Here is a 19,281-nt window from a genome sequence, read left to right as displayed (position 1 = left end):
GGGGGGGGGGGTGCACGGGGTAGGGGGTCCCTCTGAAGCCTGGGGTCTCGGCCATCACCCCCCGCTGCCACCACCACAGACGTCTCCTCGCCTGGAATCGACGCGCAGAGCAGGCGCGGTGGCACTCGGTTGGGATGAGTTGGGTACGCACCCCGCACTATGGGGGGGGGGGGCTACAGCCCCCTGCTCCCCGCAAACGTCCTTCCTAGGCGGGCAGCCCGCACCCAGGGCTCCCCGCATGGCCCCATCCTCAAAGGGATGCTGCAGAGCTGGCACAGCGGGTGGCACGCTGCCCCCCGGCTGCAGCCACTTTGGGTGCAGAGCACCGCATACGCAGGGTGCCGCGGCACCAGCACCCAGCTGGGCATGGAACACGGCCGTCCACATGGCACTGCGGGGCCGCAGTGACCCACATGGAGGACAGAGGAGGTGCCGGGACGGTGGCTGCGTCTCGTGCTGGGTGTGCAGTGGCAGACCCGGGCAGCCGGGGGGTGGCGGTGACAGCAGCGGTGCCGGGTAGCGCGTTGCGGGAGCTCACCCGTCAGCATCGTTCGCTTGGCAGGCAGCTCACAGCCGGCCGCGGCGCGACGGAGCCCAGCCACCTGCGTGTCCGGTGCTCTGCACGGTGGGCTGGGCCTCGGCGCTTTGGGCACCCCTCTAGTCCGGCAAGGCGTGACAACCCTTCCTGTTCCCAGAGATGCTGGGGGATTTGGGTACCCAGGTGCCTGTGCCGGGGCCCTGCCTGTAGACACGGAGAACCGTTCTCAAACCTCGCTCTGCTCCCGGTGCCCACAGGGAAGGGCATGAGCAGCTGCATGGGCTGGGGCTCATCCATGGGCAGCAGGGCAGAGCCAGCACTGAGGTGGCGGGGCTGCACTGCCCAGCCGCTGCTCCGATGGGTGGGCACGGACAGAGGCAGAATCCTTCCCATCAATGCCTGAGAATCCTTTCCTTTCTTCTCGGCATCCCCCTTCCAGGGACCTCCGGAACACAGCCTGACCCCCCCAGCTCACTGCATCCCACAAAGGGCCCAGCAGCAGGGCAGGCAGCAGGGCAGTGCTGGTGCTCGTGGGGCAGCTGAGAAGCTGCCATGCCAGCTGTCAGCACGAGTGTGGCAGACGCAACCTGCCCAGGGCTGTTTGTTCTGGCTGGGTGCCACGCGGGGCTGGCACTACATCAAACCTGGAGGAGCCTGGCAGGTGCTGGTGGGAGGGGACGGGGTGCTGGCGGTGATGCTTGGGGCTGGGCCATGGCTGCTGTTCCACCTGGGGCCACTCAGGTGTCAGCCTGGGGGATGTCAGCATGGGGACCGCATACCGCACATCCCACCCTCAGTGCTTGCCCTGCCCTGGCTGTTGGCAACGTGGCTGCTCCCGCAGGCTGTGTGCTGCCCTGCAAATAGGGCACATGGAGATCCCTTCCGCATCCTAGGGGTGTTCTCAGGTCCCAGCCCCTTCCCTCCCAGGGCTGTGGCATGCTGGGGCTGCAGGTCACTGCTTTGTGGGCAAGAATCTGTGGGTGGGATGAAGCCAGACCTGGCACCAGGGCCATGTGTGTCCAACCACCCAGTTCCCCTCCCGCTGCAACCAGGGACCCAGGGCTGAGGGTGACCTTGACGCTCCTCCCAGCGGGGACAGAGCGTGCTTTGCTCTTCACTGTCAGTTAAAGGAGAGCCAGAAAAGCCGCTCAGCTCACCCAGGTCGAGTTCCATCCCCAGCACAGCCTGGTGCCAGCATGGGGCTAGGGCAGTCCCCAGGCACCACATCAAGCTGGCACCCTCTCCTCACACAGTGCTCCCATTGCTGCTTGTGGGGCTGGCGCGGCATGGCACACAGCCTGCAGGGGGATTGGGGCCAGCGAGGCACCCAGGAGCAGAGCTCAGCGGGTGCCATAGTGCAGCGGTTGAGATGCTGTAGTGTGCTTGTGGCGTGGGCACACTTTGGGCGGCGTTGGCGGTGCGAGGGTGCAGCCTGCAGAGCTGTGCCCACACTGGCACATGCTAATTGCATGTAATGGGGAGAGCGTTATCAGCTAAAATCCGTAATTAGGCAGTTCCATTGTCATGCAAACCCGCCTGACTAATTCATTCATAACAACCACACGCTTAATCAGCTCCCAGACGCTGCCACACGCTTGCCAGGAGCTGGGCACACTGTGATCCCCTCCTGCAGCGCTGCAGGACGTGGCTGCAGGGCTGGCTGGCACCTGTAGGGCACAGTCCTGCCCGGCGTTGGCGTCCGACCCCACTGGCTTTGTTCCCGGTCAGGATTGGCGCTGCCACTTCAGCCCCTGCCCAAGGGGACCCCATCACCAAGCCATGCTGGCACCCTTTAGCACAGCGTCCTCTGCCCCCCGGCCACCCTCCTTCCCCTCGTTTAGGCGGGTGCAATCAGCGGCAATTATCGCTTTAATTACCTGCTGCTGGGGTGCAGGCTGGGCGCCTGCAAAGTGTGAGGATATCTTTCATTTTAATGGAGTGCCAGGCCTGGCGCGGGGCGCGATTTATGGGGCTCCAGCTGGGGATTTAATTTGCCGGCTGCAGAGCCTACAGTGATGTGGAGAGATCCCCGGGGGGGGCACAGCTGGAGGGGGCAAAGGCTGGCAGCCGGGTCCCCACCCCACTGTGGGTACGGGGGGAAGTGTGCGTTGGGTACGGGGATGGCACGAAGCTTTGTGCTGGGGACAGGGGTGTCATGGGGCTGGTGGCACTGCTGCAGTCACCCATGGGCAGCCCGTCCTTGCCAAGAGCACGCTGACCTTCCTGCGTCCCCACACAACAGCTGTGTTTGCAGGGTGACAGCCAGGGTGCTGGGTGAAGGGGTGCTCACATCCCCCCTGTTGGCACAGGGAGCACCCAGCCCTGCAGAACCCTGAGGTCCCGTGCCCAGGCCCAGGCATGCCACCCCTTCATTAGGCTGCCTGTGTGCTCGTTAGCCCACGTGGGTGGGGGATAATTGATAATAAAGCCCTGCCTAATGCACTAGGTTTACTGGTGATGATTTATCAAGCTGCCGTCCCAATTACCCGCTCTGCTGCTGAGACGGCGGCTGCTCGGGGCCGTGCTCCCTGCACTGCAGGGGGGGTGCTGGAGGGGAGCGGGACCCAGAGCCCCCCGTCCCCCATCCTCCCCGAAGTTAGGTGGCTCCGCTTGCCAAGGTGACATGAGCATCTCTCCTGTTTCCATGGTGATGCAGCAGCAGGTGAGCGCGAGGCCGAGCGCGCAGTGTGGGAGCCCTGCACACACGTGGGGTATCTGTGGTGCTTGGTGTGTCTGCAGTGGGGGCTGCCCGCGGTCTGTGAGACATGTGTGGTGCTCAGGGTGCTCGTGGCACATGGGGGTGCTCACAGTGTGTGGGACATCACTGGTGCATGGGGTGCCCTGAAGGTATTTGGGATGGCTGTTCTCAGGGTGCCTGAGGTGCAGGAAGAGCCAGGGCTGCTTGGGGTGCCTGTGAAACTTGGGGTGCATGTGCTGCATGCAGCACCCACACCATGGCTGCACTGCCTCATGGCTGCAGCCCCACTGAAGCCCCTCGGTGCCATCACTGTGCTGTGGCACTGCCCTGCTGGGGTCAGGATGGCATTCCCCACCAGGAGCTCCATGTGCTGCATTGCACTCAGTGCCCATCCCCGCAGTTTGCTGCCCCTGCTCTCACCCTGCCCACCAGGCGCCCTGTTGCGGAGGTGGCTGGGGCGGCTCCTGGGATGCTGCCTCCCACGTCCCTCCACACAGCTGAGATGGACAAACACCCACCTCAGAGCTCTGTGGCCCCATTCTGCGGGTGATGAAAGGCAGCTCTCCAGAGCTCTGCTCACCCATTCGCCGTCATGCCAGCCGCAGCCCGGCAGCTTGATTGCTGTGCGGAGGCAAAGCAGTGATTTCATCCATATTTGGCACTGGATAGCCCTTCTGCCCAGCACAGCCCCGGGGTGCATTGGTGGGAGGTGTAAGGGGTGCCCATGGGATAAAGATGTGGGACCACAGGGCCCAGTGCCACTGCTGGCACACGTGGCCACACTGCCGGGGGGGGACTGCAGCCCACGTCCGCACCATGACCCCCAGGCCAACCCCAGGCTGCGGCTGGGGGGGTCATTAAAGCAGTGAAATATGAAATGCCTGTCTATCCCGGACAGGGGTTTTAATTAAATTAATTGCTAGTGACATTGTAAAAGTGCTGATGGGGTAATAACCGGCGCGTTATGGTGGCTGTTCATCTTCCCCGTGTAAATGAGCTGCCGCACCTTGCCCGTCCCGGTGGGCATGGCAGCTGGGAGTGCTCAGCATGGCTCCCTGCCGTGGAGAGACCCTGTCTGTCCGGGGGGAGCAGTGTGTGCTGACCGCCCCAGGCGGCTCAGCCAGGACCCGAGGGATGCCCGTGTCCCCAGCGCCCCCCATGTCCCCGCTGTGTGAGTGGGCAGGTGCCCCTGTGCCCTATGTGATGAGTGGGGGCACAGTGGGTGCATGGGGGGCAGCGGGCGGGTGCCAAACGAAAGCACTTAATTACTGCGCATTCCATCCCATTTAATTGCTTATTAAATCCTAACCAGCCAATTAGCAGCAGCAATTACAGCTTCATTCGGTGACACAATCGCTATTTTATCGTTTGTTAATCAAATGCTTATTTAGGGCCCTGTTTTATTAACTCTCTCTGCAGCGGGTGCCTGAGTGGGGCTGGGGACACGGGCACCTCCAGGCCGTGCCACGTGCCCTGTCCCCAGTGTCACCATCCCTGTGGTGTCCTCGTGTGTGGCTCCCACAGCCCCAGGTATGCTGAGGGGATGCCTGACACCACCAGAGATGCCATCTCCCCCCCTTGAGACACTGGGGACACCACCAGTCCCCATGTGCATATATGTGCCCGCTCCCGGAAGCCACCATACCTCGTGGCACGGGAGTGGGGTGTGCACCCCATGGCTCCCACTGGGTAGGATGCAGCAGGCAGGATGCGGCCCTGGTGATGTTCAGGGGGATGGGAGCAGCGGGCACTGTGCTGTGCCCTGGGGGAGTGAGCGATGTCCCTTATTGGTCACACTCCATTTGCTTTTCATTAGCGCTAAGTGCAGACATGAGGGATCGGTGTGGGTTCAGTGGGCACAGCCACCGTGCTGCTCCTTTCACCGACAGATGTGGAGGGGGGGGACTGGTGGCATGGCGGGGGGGTCAGCTGCAGGACATGGGGCCGTTGGTGTCCCTGGAGGTGGCTGATCCCCCGTGTCCCCATAGGCGCCCAGCAGAGTGTGACGGTGGCCAGCCCTGCGTCGGGCGCATCCCCCGATTTGCTGCCCCACTTCCTGCTGGAGCCTGACGATGTCTACATCGTGAAGAACAAGGCAGTGAGCCTGGCCTGCCGCGCCACCCCCGCCACACAGATCTACTTCAAGTGCAATGGGGAGTGGGTGCACCAAGGTGACCACATCACGCAGCGCAGCACTGACCGCAGCACTGGTGAGTGCTGGTGGCACCGCTTCCCCGGAGCAGCAGCACTTGTGGGTGTGGGGAGCGTCCGGCATCGCTCTGGGGTTGCAGATGGGTGGGGACCCAGGTGATGTGCCCCATCCCATCCTAGGGCTGCCCGTGATGGAGGTGCGCATTGAGATCACCCGCCAGCAAGTGGAGAAGCTCTTTGGTCTGGAGGAGTACTGGTGCCAGTGCGTGGCTTGGAGCTCCTCCGGCACCACCAAGAGCCAGAAGGCCTTTGTGCGCATCGCCTGTAAGTGCAGGGGCAGCCCCAGTGGGTCCTCGTGGAAGACAGGGCACAGGGTGCTGGAACCCCTCCCTGCTCACCTCTGACCTCCCCAGATCTGCGCAAGAACTTTGAACAGGAGCCGACAGCCAGGGAGGTGTCCATCGAGCAGGGTGTTGTGCTGCCGTGCCGCCCTCCCGAGGGCATCCCTCCTGCTGAGGTGAGCCAACGGTGATGCACCAGGGGTCTCTGCCTGCCCCTTTGTGCCTGGTGACATCCCTGTGCCCCACAGGTGGAGTGGCTGCGCAATGAGGAGCTGGTGGACCCGGCGCTGGACGCCAACGTCTTGGTGACGCCGGAGCACAGCCTGGTGCTGCGCCAAGCCCGCCTGGCCGACACTGCCAACTACACCTGTGTGGCCAAAAATATCGTGGCACGCCGACGCAGCGCCTCCGCCGCCATCACCGTCTATGGTACGGCCCCGCTGCTCCCTCCTCACCATGCTCCCACGGCGTCTCCCAGTGTCCCCCAGCCAACGGGTTCCTCTTCCCGCAGTGAATGGTGGCTGGTCGACGTGGACGCAGTGGTCGGGCTGCAGCACCAGCTGCGGAAGGGGCTGGCAGAAGCGCAGCCGGACTTGCACCAATCCCACGCCCCTCAATGGGGGAGCTTTCTGCGAGGGGCAAAATGTGCAGAAAAGCGCCTGCACCACCCTCTGCCCAGGTACCGCTGTGCCCGCCATGGGCGCATCCATCTCAGCCCTGGCACAGGGAAGGGGCACAGGGGATGGTGGCAGGGGCTGATGCCCGTTGTGCCCGCAGTGGATGGAGACTGGTCGGAGTGGAGCAAGTGGTCGGTGTGTGGGGCCGAGTGCACACACTGGCGGAGCCGCGAGTGCTCTGAGCCTGCACCCCGCAATGGAGGTCAGGAGTGCCACGGCCCGGAGCTGGAGACCCACAACTGCACCTCCGAGCTGTGCAGCCCCAGTGAGTGCCATGGGAAGGGCATAAGGGGAGCCCTCAATGTGCTCGTGGAGTGCTGATGCTCTGCTTCACACAGCCGCCCCGGGTGCCGAGGACTTGGCACTGTACGTGGGGCTGATTGCCGTGGCCGTGTGCCTGGTGCTGCTGCTGCTGGTGGGCGTGCTGGTGTACTGCCGCAAGAAGGGCGGCCTGGACGCCGACGTGGCGGACTCCTCCATCCTCACCACTGGCTTCCAGCCCGTCAGCATCAAGCCCAGCAAGGCTGGTAAGTGAGGGCTATGTGCTCAAGCTGCTGTTGGGACACTGTGTCCTCCTGTCCCTGGGGGTTCTCTGGGCCCTGGATGGGGTTTCAGTGTGTCACAGACCTCTAGACCCTGGGTAGGAGCTGTGCTCTCCATCTGGCCCCTGGGAGTCCCCCATGGGAACTGTAATTAAAGGGTCAGTGCTTTGTGTCCCCAGAGCTGTGGGAATGCACTTTGTACCTTATAGAGTCTCTGGGAAGTGACCGAGTGCCCTCTGGGCGCTGTGTTATAGAGTCAGTGCTTTGCATCCCAAGGGACCCTGGATGCAGGGCTCTGTGCCCTATAGGGTCCCACCCAGGTGGACCCTCAGAGGCGCCCATGTCCCACACAATGGCACCCAGCCCCACAGCCCTGCTCTGTGCCGCAGACAACCTGCTCACCATCCAGCCCGACCTCAGCACTACCACCATGACCTACCAGGGCTCACTGTGCCCACGCCAGGATGGCCCTGCCAAGCTCCAGCTCCCCAATGGACACCTGCTGAGCCCGCTGGGCGCTGGGCGGCACACGCTGCACCACAGCTCACCTGCTGCCGAGGGAGCTGACTTCATGGCCCGGCTCTCCACCCAGAGCTATTTCCGCTCGCTGCCCCGCGGCACCACCAACATGGCCTATGGCACCTTCAACTTCCTGGGGGGGCGGCTCATGATCCCCAACACAGGTACGGAAGGCACTGGGGGGCCGCTGGGCTCCAGGAATGGGCTCAGCATCCCCATCCCACAGGTGTCAGCTTGCTGATCCCTCCCGACGCCATCCCCCGAGGGAAGATCTACGAGGTGTACCTCACGCTGCACAAGCACGAGGAGGTGAGGTAGGTGCTGGGTCTGCCAAGCGATTGGGGTTACGGGGCTGCCCGCTGTGCTGAGCCCAAACCAGCCCTGTGCCCTTCCCCGGGCTTCCGGGGAGCTGGTGAGACTGTAGGGCTGTGCACCACACCAAACCCATCCCAACCCTACGTCCCTCCACCAGGCTGCCCCTTGCTGGCTGCCAGACACTGCTGAGCCCTATCGTCAGCTGCGGCCCCCCCGGCGTGCTGCTCACCCGTCCCGCCATCCTGGCCATGGGGCACTGCGTGGAGGCGGGCGCTGAGCACTGGAGCCTGCGGCTGAAGAAGCAGTCGTGCGAGGGGACGTGGGAGGTGAGCAGCCACCAGGGCGGGGGTCCCTGCCAGGGGGGATCGAGGGGGTCTCCGTGCTCTCATCGCATGTCTCGGTGCCGCAGGACGTGCTGCAGCTGGGCGCCGAGCCACGCACCGAGCTGTACTACTGCCAGCTGGAGGCACAGGCGTGCTACATCTTCACCGAGCAGCTGGGCCGCTTCGCGCTGGTGGGCGAGTCGCTCAGCATGGCGGCCTCCAAGCGCCTCAAGCTGGTCCTCTTCGCTCCCACCGCCTGCCCCTCGCTTGAGTACAACATCCGTGTCTACTGCCTCAGCGACACGCAGGACGCGCTGAAGGTATTGGGGTGTGATGGGGGGGTGTCTGCCTCCCCCCCCCCGGGCCCTGCCCCACACTGTCTGTGCATGCAGGAGGTGATGCAGCTGGAGAAGCAGATGGGAGGGCAGCTGATCGGGACCCCCCGTGTACTGCATTTCAAGGACAGCTACCACAACCTGCGGCTCTCCATCCACGACATGCCCAGCTCCCTCTGGAAGAGCAAGCTGCTTGCCAGTTACCAGGTAAGGAGAACGCAACGAGGAGGCTTGCTGCAGCACCCAGAGCTGTGACCGCCGGACGTGTCCTGCTGCAGGAAATCCCTTTCTACCACATCTGGAGCGGGCTGCAGCCCTACCTGCACTGCACCTTCACCCTGGAGCGCCTCAGCCCCAGCACCTGCGAGCTGGCCTGCAAGATCTGGATCTGGCAGGTGGAGGGCGATGGGCAGAGCTTCACCATCAACTGCAACATTGCCAAGGTGAGTGTTTCGCAAGGGGAACCCCCAGCACCCCCTGGGCTGCACTCACTCTATGGCACTTCCCTTACAGGACACGAGGTTTTCGGACTGGCTGGTCCCTGACAGTGAGGTGGGCTCCCCGGCCCTGGTGGGTCCCAGTGCCTTCAAGATCCCCTTCCTCATCCGCCAGAAGATCATCAGCAGCCTGGACACGCCGTGTGCCCGTGGGGCCGACTGGAGGACGCTGGCCCAGAAACTCAACCTTGACAGGTGGGATGGGTTCAGAGATGGGGAAGGGACATCTGCCCTCATCCTGCACTCTGATAGCCATGAGAACGGGGTGGAGCTGATGGCGGGGCCATCCCCATCCCCGCACCCCAATGCCATCCCTCTTCCCCACAGCCATGTCAGCTTCTACGCCTCCAAGCCCAGCCCCACGGCCATGATCCTCAACCTGTGGGAGGCCCGACACTTCCCCAACGGCAACCTCTCACAGCTGGCCGCTGCTGTGGCCGAGGTGGGCAAGCAGGACAGTGCCCTCTTCGCCGTTTCCGAAGCCGAGTGCTGAGTTCCTGGGCTTTGTGGGGCAGGGTGGGGGCCCTGGCCGGCCCCTGGGCCCCACTGCTGCCCCACAGCCCCTGGCCTGTGCCCCCATGGCGCTGGGTGGCCGGGCGGGGTGCCGTGTGTGCGTGGTGCGTGCGGTGCCGTCGTGCTGTCTGCGCTTGGGGCTGGGCGGCCCTGGGCCCCGTGCCGTGTTGTGTAAAGACCGTTTTTTTAATTCTGTATCAAGTGCATTCAAGTATTTACACTTGGCCTTATGTACATAGCGGTGCCGCAGGGCGGGGGGGTCTGGCGGACGTGAATGTAAATAAATTCGATATATATTGCTACGCGGGGCTCTGTGCCGTGCCCCAGTCCCGTAACACCCATCCTGGGAACTCACAGGTGCAGAGCTAAGCGTTTTATTGTGGGGAGGAGGGCTCGGCCCCACGACATGCCACCGCCGCCACCAGCGCGGCCCCTTTCCCAGAGCCATCCTCTGACTGCAGGAAGGTGACGTTGCAGCAGGGCGCGAGTTCCTGCAGCATCTGCTGGAGGTTCCGGGAGAAGCTGTGGGGAATGACAGCAGCTGAGTGCCACGGGGACGGCTTCACACCCCCCATAGGGCACGGGTACCCGGTGAGCGCGCTCACTGTGGGTGCATCTTGTACAAAGTGCCATCCACCCCCACGGTGACGGTGAACTGCTCCAGGCCACGGCTTTCCCGCATCTTCTCCACCACGGCGGCCATCCCCGCGGCACAGAGGTGCGCGGCGCGCAGAGACACGGTCTGGCACACCTCCCGCACCAGCACACTGTCCTCATAGCTGGCGTCCAGCTCCAGGTTGCTCAGGATGCCCTGCACCTGCACTAGGGCCAACCCGGGGCTGCCCCCACCCAGGGCTGCTGTGAGTGGCGCTGTCACCGTCCCCAGGCAGCATCCCCTCTTGGGGTGCTGCCTGCAGACCTGGGCTACAGAAACACGTGGGATTGCGGCACTTACGTCTCAATGGTGGAAAGGAACTTGGTCTGGAAGATGTCCCTGTTCTGCAGCTTGTGGGACGACTTGCTGCAGAACAGGACCTGCTCCTCCACCAGTGCCAGCAGGATCTGCCGCACGATCTCACCCAGGTACATGCCGCTGATGAGCTTCTCAAACCTGCCCCGGGCACAGCCCTGCTGCCTTGGTGCCCCCAGCACCCCGTAGCACCCTGCCCACCCCACAGCCATCACCCACTTCTGCTTGCCCGCGTTGATGCTTTTCTCATCCACCAGACGGTCGAAGCTGGTGAAGAAGTCATCCAGGCAGCCGTTGTCCCCGAAAGCGCCCCACTCCATGTTGATGCACATGCGACCCTCATCCCCATCCATGGTGCCCACCTTCGCCCTCTCTTCCATGTAGCAGGTGTTGGTCCCTGTCCCTGCAATCCAGCACCAGTGTCTCTCACCAGACCCAGCCTGGTACCCACGGCCACACGGTATGGGGTGAGCAGTGGGGAACCCCAGGGGGGGCAGAGGTGTTCCTCACCGACAATGAGGCCAATTTCACATTTGGGGTCATGGTAGCCACAGGCCATCATGGTCCCTACAGTGTCATTCACCACAGCCACCACCTTCAGCGCCGTGTGCTGCAAACAGGAGATGGGGACACGTGGCTCAGCAGCATTGACGGCTCTGTCTGGTGTCACCAGCGGGGACACCACCCCACCACCATGGTGGCACCACCGGGCTCAGGGGACAGATCCCCCAGCTCTTTCCCACCTGTTTGCGTTGTGCAGCTTCCCGCAGCATCTGAACCACATCCTGCCCTACGCAGCCAGAGGCACTGAAGCCTTTGGTCCAGTTCAGCAGCACAGCCTGCAGGGAGATGAGCAGGGCAGCCCCTGTGGGCAGCATCCCACCCCAGCACCCTCCCCACGCCCCGAGGCTGGAGCTGCCCCCTCACCTTGTCCAGGCCCAGCTGCTGGCAGGGGAAGGAGAAGGTGAAGCCAAGTGGCAGGACCTGACCCATCAGCTCCTGCTTCATCTGGAAGTCCATGATGCAGTCCATGATGTGGTTGAAGAGCTGTGGGGAGAGACTGCAGTCAGAGTGGGGGGATACAGGGTGGGGGATCTCTCCCACCCCATGTCTGGTGGCACAGAGGTAGCTCCCATCCCTCGCCCTGTCCCTGCGTGCTGCCCCACCGCCTCGCCAGTGCCCTGCATGACAGCTGTGGGGATGACGTAGATTTCATTGGTGATGTCGATCTTGTCCTCTGCCACGTGCACCACCAGCACACGGAAATTGGTCCCTCCCAGGTCCAGCGCCAGGAATTTTCCTCTCTCTGTGGGGAGCGTATAGGGGAAGTAGGACCACAGAATCCCCAGCAGGATCTTTCCCTACTGTACCCCATCCCTCACCGGTGCCGTCGGGTGTGTGGCAGACATAGGTGGGCAGCATGCGGAGGGAGGAATCAGCGTTTCTCTCCCGGTCCAACCCGCGCTCCATCTCCTGTCTCATCAGTGCCTGCACGCGCTGCAGGTCGGCACGGCTCAGTCGCAGCGGGGCCAGCAGCCGCTCCACCTTGTTCCGCTGTGCCACCGTGCGCAGAGCCACCGCCGTCACCATGGCCGCCCCCAGCCCGCTGACGTCGGCCGAGGGCATGAGGTTGGCCGCGCACTCGGGGGCCAGCAGCCCCACCACGCTGCGCAGGATCTCTCCAAACCTACAGGCAGGAAGAGGCCGGTGAGGCCAGGCATGAGGCACCTTGTGGCCAGGAGCCCGATGTCCCCTCACCTGGTGCTGGTGTGGTACAGCCCGCCATCCACCCCGACGTTGACCACCAGCCGCTCCAGCTGCCGGCTGCGGCACATGTGGCTGAGCACAGCTGCCAGCCCCGTGGCACTGAGCGCAGCAGCACGGCTCACCGCCGCCCGGCACAGCTGCTGCACCCGACAGCAGTCCCGCTCGCTGGGCTGCAGCCCCAGAGCCTCCAGTATGCCCTGAGCCTTGGCCATGCCGTCCTCGTTGCTGCAAAGGAGAGAAGTGTGCTGGCTCGTGGAGCTGATTGCTTGGGGAGCAGGCACCCACCCGTGGCTCTGGGCACTCACTCCATGATCTCCAGGACCTGCTGGGTTGTCAGCACAGCTTTGGTGGCCAGGATGGAGGTGTTTCTCCCGATGAAGAGTGCTTGTTCGGAGGCCAGCATGAGCATGGCGTGCCGCACAATCTCCCCCAGATACAGGCTGCCCACCAGCTTCTCAAACCTGTGTGCAGCACAGAGTCACCCCCCTCCCTCGGCACAGCCCTCAGCCCTTTGGGAGCAGCAGAGTAGCAGGGCACAATGTGCCCATGGGGAGCCCCGGGACCCTTTTCTAGCGGCACACCTCCTCTCCCCAGGGTTGGAGGACTCCCGGTCCACACGGTGATCATAGGGGGTCAGCACATCGTCCAGCGCACCGTCATCCCCCAGGCAGCCCCACTCACTGTTGACACACATCCGCCCGCTGGTCACCTCTGCCATCTCCAAGAGGTGTGACTCGGCCATGAAGCAGCAGTTGGTGCCCGAATCTGCAGGATTGAGGAGGGCTGAGCATCACCACGGCCCCCAGCCCCATCACAGCCCGCAGCCCCGCTGCTCACCCACAACCAAGGCGATCTCACAAGGTTTCTCCCGTGTGCTGCACGTCATCATGGTGCCCACCGTGTCGTTCAGCAGGGCCACAACATCCACGTGGCAAAGCTGTCCAGGAGTGTGGCACCATCAGCTCCTCTGTGTGGGGCAGCCCACCCAGCCGGGACCCCCACCCAGCGCCCACCTCCTGCTTGCTGATGGCTGCCTGCAGCAACTGCACCACATCCTTCCCCTCCACGTCAGTGCATTGGAAGCCCTTGGACCAGGAGATGAGTTCTGCCTGCAGAGAGAACGTGGATGAGGTGCCATCCTCCGGCACAGCAGGGAGCAGAGGTGGTCGCAGCACAGGGCCAGGCTCACCTTGTCCAGTCCCATCTGCCTGCAGCTGAACGGGAAGATGAAGCCCAGGGGCAGGCGGTGCTGGGGGTTGCCAATTTCCTCCAGGAAACTCTTCACGCATTGCGCGATGAAGTCAAAGAGCTGTGAAGGCACGGCACGAGTGGGCAGCTGCTCTCCTACCCAAGAGCCCCCAGCACAGTGCCTGCCGCCTGTACCGCCTCCCCGGAGCCCCGCGGGATGTCCTCCGGCATCTCAAAGACGTGGTACATCAGCTGTGGGCTCTGGTTTCCGTCGCCCGTGAGAGTAACCCAGAGGGTGCGGACATGGCTCTGGCACAGCTCTGCCACCAGCACGTCGCCGTTCTCTACAGAGGAGCACAGATAGGCAGGCTCAGGCAGACCCCGGCTCCCAGCACCACAGCCGCTCCCTGCCCCATCCCCGTGACACCCGCCCGTGGTGGGGCAGCAGTTCCCAGCAGGGACCACCACAGGGCCCGAGGAAAGGGCTCCCAGCCTCACAGGGCAGCTCCTGGCCCCGTGAGCAGCACGAGGATCCCACACCCGTCCCCGGCACCGCATCCAGCAGAGCCGTCTCACCGGTGCCATCGGGTGTGGAGCAGATGAAGGTGGGCAGCATCCGCATGGTGGAACGTGCCCCGCTCCGCTGGCTCAGCCCCTGCTCCAGGGCCTCCAGCACGCGGCCCTTCACCTCCTGCAGCTTCTCCAGCGTCGGGGTGAGAGCCAGCAGCGCTCGCTGCACCTGGGGGGCGGCTCGTTAGGGCTGCGGACACCTCACCGTGCACACGGGGCACGGACGGAGCTTACCGGCGTGCAGGAGGGGCCCCTGTCCTGAACTCCCAGCTGGATGCTCCCCGGGGGCCTGCACAGAGGGAGCAACGGCAGCGCTGAGCCCCGGCTGAGACCCCGCACCGGGGCTGGGGGTCCCCACCCCGGCTTGTGCCTCCCCACCTCCCCTCCGCATCCCAGCTGCACGCGTCCACAGCACTGAGGCTTTGCGGTGTCCCGCGGTCGCTGTCCCGACCCGGCAGCCGGGGGTAGAGGGCACAGCTGTGCCCCACGATGGCGAAGGGGCCGTCGTTGGGGCCGAGCGCCGAAGGGTGCAGCTCCCACATCACCGTGCCCACGCACCTGCAAGAGGCCGGAGGGTGGTCCGTCCCCGGGGAGGGGGCGTTCAGACCGTGGCGGGAGGGGGGGAGGGACACAAAGGAGGGACCCCGCTCGCTCCCCGCCGCCCACCCCACGGCCCCTCACCGATTCAGGGCGGGCACGGGGGGCAGCCGGCCTCTCCGCTCGGGGCCCACACCCCGCCACGGAAAGGCGTTGGAACTGCGGGCGGGGGCACCGCGGTCTCGGGGGCCGGGCATGGCGGGGGTCCGGCGGCGTCGATGGAGCCGGATGGGGGGAGGGCGGTTGCTAACGCCGCTCGCCGTTGCCTCGGCAACAGATGCAGCGCTCGCGGCCCCCCCCGCACACCATTGGGCGGCCCGCACCGCCCCCGGCCAATGCGGGCCCAGCGCCCCGCGAGCGGAACGGAGACGGCGTGGACGCGGGGCGCGCGGGGCGAGCTGCGGGCCGGCAGCCGGCGGTTCCCCCGACCCCCTCCCATCCCTCCCCGTTCCTCGGAGAAAAACGGCACCGCTCCTCCGTCTCTCGCCGCAGTTTCATAAAAACATACATAAATATATTTCCATTTCTTGACCAGAGAGCGCGGCGGCACCGGCACCTATAAAACACGCAGTCCCTCCTCCCCGGCGCTCCTGCGCCGGTCGTACAAAACGTAGAAAAGAGGGGAGGAGGGCCGAGTTCAGAACTTGCGCTTCCTGCGGCGGCCGGCACGGGCGGGGGGGGGCGGGCGGCGGGCTGCCCGGGGCGGGGACGTCAGGAGCGGGGGGCAGCAGGGAGCACGCGCTGTGCTCGGCCTTCTCCTCATCCTCGGCGCCGTGTGGCAGCGCGCTGGGGTTCCGCTGGTCGTCTATTCCAGGGATGTGGGTCCCCGTGTCAGCACCTGCAATGGGAGCGTCGATCAGCCTTGGGGCAGCATTGCTACCTTCAGAGAATCACAGAATGGCCAGGGTTGGAAGGGAGCTCAAGGATCGTGAATCTCCACGACCTTCCCAAAGGCAGGCGCTCTGGGGAGCCCCGTGAGCACTCTGGGTACTGCCATGTGTCCTGCAGGGATGTGGAACAGAGCCTCAGCCCCCAAAGGATGCTTCAGGAGCATCCCAGACCTCAGAGCCACCCACCCACAAAGAGAGAGAGAGAGGAGAAGGGATGTCGTGCAGCCCTGAGCCAGCTGGCAGGCACAGCAAGCAGATTCCCACCTGCAGACTTGCTCTCCGAGAGCTCCAGCATGCTGAGGAGTCCCCTCTTGTGCCTTGCCACAACCTGTCAAGGGAGAAGAGAACACTGTCACAGCACTGCTGTAAGGGGCCCATCCACTCTGAGTGCCCGTGCAGCACAGACCACGGGGCAGCCCTGCCATAAGGCAGGCGTTGGTTAACAAAGCAGAGCCCTGTAAAAGGGCAGAGCCACAGCCAGATGAGCAGTGCACAGAAGGGCACTCCTAAGCGCTCCTAAGGGCACTTCAGCCCTGCTGGCCCAGCAAAGTCCCCTCTCCTGACTGCTCCCTGCCCCAGAGGGCACTGACATCCTCGCTGCTGGGCTGGAGCTGTGCACACCAGAATGGGCTGTGGCAGGAACCTGCAAGCCCAGTGCTGCCACCAGGAAGCTCTCCCATAGTGTGATCTGTTTCTCACTCAACTCCCACCTCAGCACAGGGCAGAGTCACAGGGGACCCAGAGCCTTGCCAAGCTGTCTCCAAGGGCCTCTGGAACTGGCACCATCCCCAGTGGCCATGGGCAGGAGCCCCACGCTCCAGGTGGCCACAGGGCACAGGGATGGAGTCAAACAGCTCCCAGAGCCGGTCACATGCACGGGCAGCCATGCCACAACAGTTCTCTAAGCCACACAGTGCTTGGCTGTATCCCAGCCAAAATCATCAACCAGAAATCTCATCATTTGCATCTGAATCCCCAAAGGGCTCAGGCCTGTGATGGATTTAAGGGATTATACGAAACTAAGACATCATGTTGCATCTTCATGCTGAGAATCACATTTCTGAGTGCAGGCAAAGCTGCTGTGTGAGGGATTTGCCGGCAGGAACCAGTGGGAAGGCTGCAAGGACCCTCCCTAGGGGCTGCCACAAGCCGGCACAGTGGGGACCAACACCTGGTGAGGGACCACACGCCAGCTGCTGCCTGCAGGGCTCCTGCTCCACCCCCAGCACACCTCCCTGCAGCTCTCCTGAGATGCTCCAGACACCGAGTGGCTCTTCCCACTTTGTCTCCAAAGCCTTCCCCATGGAAGGGGATCACGACAGATACACCCGTCACTCTGACACTGCCCTCCACGGTGTCTCTATTCAGCTGAGGAAGGCTGCAGGACCGTGGCTGCTGGCAGCGGGGCTGGCTGGCTGGCTGCCTGCTGGAGAGCTTGCTGGCAGCTCCGCTGGATTAGCTCACCCCTGGGACCAGGGACACGGCTTCTGCTGGCAACCCGGCCCCAAACCCAGTGCAAAGCAAAGGAGACAGTCTGCAGGGTTGCCCCTCACCTTGGTGCTTCGCAGCCTCCTGGTTCCCTGAGCTTGCCTAGCAGCCTGGAGGCAGCTGTCCACATGCCTCTGATATTGCAGCAGTGGCACCAGTGACTTACAGAGGTAGCACTTCTCACACCTGCCAGGCAGGAAAGGACAGAGCACCGCATTAGGATTCACCCTGCGCTGGGCTCCCAGCCACCAGCAGTGACTTTCCTCCTCCTGGACCGCGCCACTGAAAGATGTGTCACCAGATCGGGGCTGGCTCAGTGGGGTCAGGCCGGCACCAATCACAAAGACTGAGTGATTATCGGTTTTCCCTGCCTGCTCCTCTGCATCCTGCTGCTGCAGCAGCGGGACGGTAATCAAATCTGCTCATCTAACTATCTCCAACACTGCTGATTTCTCCCCAGACATAAAGCACCCTGTCAAAATCCACAGAAATGAAGTGCGAGGGCTTTGCAAAAGGGAGGTAAATTCTGCCTGAAAAGCAAACCGAGTGTGTTAAATCAGAGAGACATGTTACCAGGGCTGGATGAACTTGTCTGACTAGTAAATCAAGTCCTTCTCTGCACTGTCTCCATTTTCCAACATGCCATAGCACACACTCCTGCTGCAGGTTGGCACAGGTGCCCTCTCTCTTGCATCGTGCTCCTCAAACCCCCTCATTTGTGCAGAAGATGCCCAGGCTCAGGAAAACCGAGTGTGCCTAGGGAGAAAATCAGCCTGGGTGAAAGGAGATGGAGGTCAGGCTTGGATTTACACAGCTACGAGCACTTCCACGCCAGCTCTCAAGAGGGGACCATGCCATGCAGAAAAGAGCACTGGTTCTTCAGGAGTGCATCCACCTGCGGTGCTGCTCAGGAATGGACCAGGAGCCCCAAGGAGCAGCCCCAGCAGCATCGTGTTCAGTTTGATAAGCAGCTCTCTCCCAGTAAAACTCACTCCAGGCTCCAAAATGCATATGGAGAGCCCCCATCGAGCAAAACTCTGCAGTACTTCTCCCATATTTTCTTTCCAGTCAGTGCTGATTACCCAGATAATGTGTCTAAACAGAAGCTGTCCTCTCTATAATTAGCCTAATTCCATTAGTGATGTTGCCATCCACTGTTTGTAACAGCAAAATTGCTTCCATAGCAGGGATTTTACTGTCAGATCCTCTCTTATGATGCTTTGTGTGGGTGGCAGGAGGAGGGGCTGCATGGGAAGAGATTAAACAAAGCCACTGCTATTCTGAAAGTCTAATTTAATTAAGAATATCACTACAGGTGCCATGTTGACAGCCTCCCCGTCCCGGCCTCCTCTTTTCTCAGGGTTACTGAGCTCCAATCCCCCATAAGAAACCAGCTGAGTTGGCAGCATTTTAACTGCAGCTCCCCCACAACGGTCAGAGACCACGCACCCTGACCCACCGTGCAGTGGCTGGAAGGAAATTATTGCCAAAATAAACAATCTGAGAACAGCAAATTTCTTTTGTTTTGATATAAACATATATAGCACTGCGACAAGAAGCACTGAGCAAAGGCAGTTTCTTAGGGAGATAACACGACAAGGCCAGCATTTACACGGGGACAAAGACATTTCTGCAGGGACAAGGCAGAACTGGGGCACAGAAACAACGTTGGAGGAGCAGCATACCTACTTACTTGTCAGAACCTGAGGACGTCTGGCTGCTTTCACCACCTGCAGCTTTACTCTGTGACTCTCTCCGACCCCGAGTGAGCACTGGAAGCAAAACAGAAATGGTTACTGCCATCCATCCCCAGCCACCCTGCAGGATGTCCAAACACAGCACCTTTCAATCTCTTTCACTCAGCACTGCAGTTGAGCGATGCAAAGCGAGACAACTACTGGACTGGGATGGGCAGGTCTTCCTTCCAGCCAAGGGGCAGCTGGACAGTTTTCACAGGGATATGTAAGAAGTCATCTTCCAGGCCTTGGAAGACAGCATGCCGTGTCACAGTCCAACCTGTCCTCTGACAGAAACTGCTGACCCAACAGCACACAGCTCACGGTCATTTTAAAGTTGACACACAGCAGCACAACAGCCTGGGAGAGGAGATGCACCACTGCTCCAGCATGGCTGCACTGCTCACTGCCAAAGCAAATCCCTTCCTGCCATAGGGAGAGCGCAGGGGCACCAGCCTGCAGGTTGGGTAGGAGGAGGAAGTCTTGCTGGGAAGGGAAGTTTACAACATTCAGCCCTGCAGGCCATCAGTCCTCCTTTCCCATGCAAAACAGAGGGGATCTTTAGACTGCCTGCACACAGCTCTCCATGAAGAGTCGCACCGGTGCTGCTCTCCAATGGCTGCAGG

The 19,281-nt window shown here is 62.6% G+C and overlaps 3 protein-coding genes across 3 annotated transcripts in view; 1 reads left to right on the top strand and 2 right to left on the bottom strand.

Annotated features, from left to right (window-relative positions):
* Positions 1–4,370: 4,370 nt before the first annotated feature.
* On the top strand, positions 4,371–9,751 carry UNC5A (unc-5 netrin receptor A). The gene is made up of 16 exons (XM_042893325.1): positions 4,371–4,407; positions 5,126–5,446; positions 5,568–5,711; positions 5,801–5,904; positions 5,977–6,157; positions 6,240–6,407; positions 6,506–6,670; positions 6,744–6,932; positions 7,337–7,630; positions 7,693–7,780; positions 7,939–8,107; positions 8,191–8,424; positions 8,497–8,646; positions 8,718–8,882; positions 8,953–9,131; positions 9,264–9,751. The coding sequence occupies exons 1-16, from the start codon at positions 4,371–4,373 to the stop codon at positions 9,427–9,429; spliced, it is 2,754 nt and encodes a 917-aa protein (XP_042749259.1). The 3' UTR covers positions 9,430–9,751.
* Positions 9,752–9,807: 56 nt separating this feature from the next.
* LOC122192684 (hexokinase-3-like) lies at positions 9,808–15,052 on the bottom strand. The gene is given in 22 exon segments (XM_042893323.1): positions 9,808–9,971; positions 10,055–10,288; positions 10,405–10,560; positions 10,639–10,822; positions 10,930–11,029; positions 11,163–11,258; positions 11,347–11,466; positions 11,586–11,725; positions 11,802–12,106; positions 12,178–12,411; positions 12,492–12,647; positions 12,768–12,951; positions 13,024–13,123; positions 13,200–13,295; positions 13,376–13,495; positions 13,570–13,718; positions 13,951–14,113; positions 14,179–14,233; positions 14,323–14,502; positions 14,626–14,833; positions 14,836–14,956; positions 14,959–15,052. Coding segments are annotated over 22 exon segments (3,342 nt in total). The 5' UTR covers position 15,052; the 3' UTR covers positions 9,808–9,823.
* Positions 15,034–19,281, bottom strand: part of UIMC1 (ubiquitin interaction motif containing 1) — a 33,301-nt gene continuing 29,053 nt past the window's right edge. The window contains 5 exon segments of the mRNA XM_042893324.1: positions 15,034–15,226; positions 15,228–15,379; positions 15,696–15,759; positions 16,985–17,105; positions 18,613–18,691. Coding sequence (XP_042749258.1) covers positions 15,179–15,226; positions 15,228–15,379; positions 15,696–15,759; positions 16,985–17,105; positions 18,613–18,691 — 464 coding nt within the window. The 3' untranslated portion in view covers positions 15,034–15,178.

Source organism: Lagopus leucura, unplaced genomic scaffold (genome assembly GCF_019238085.1).
Source record: "Lagopus leucura isolate 7727_CA_CO unplaced genomic scaffold, USGS_WTPT01 105-21_obj-0_obj, whole genome shotgun sequence".
NCBI classification, from domain to species: Eukaryota; Metazoa; Chordata; class Aves; order Galliformes; family Phasianidae; genus Lagopus; species Lagopus leucura.
This window is presented reverse-complemented; position numbering and strand designations above follow the sequence as displayed.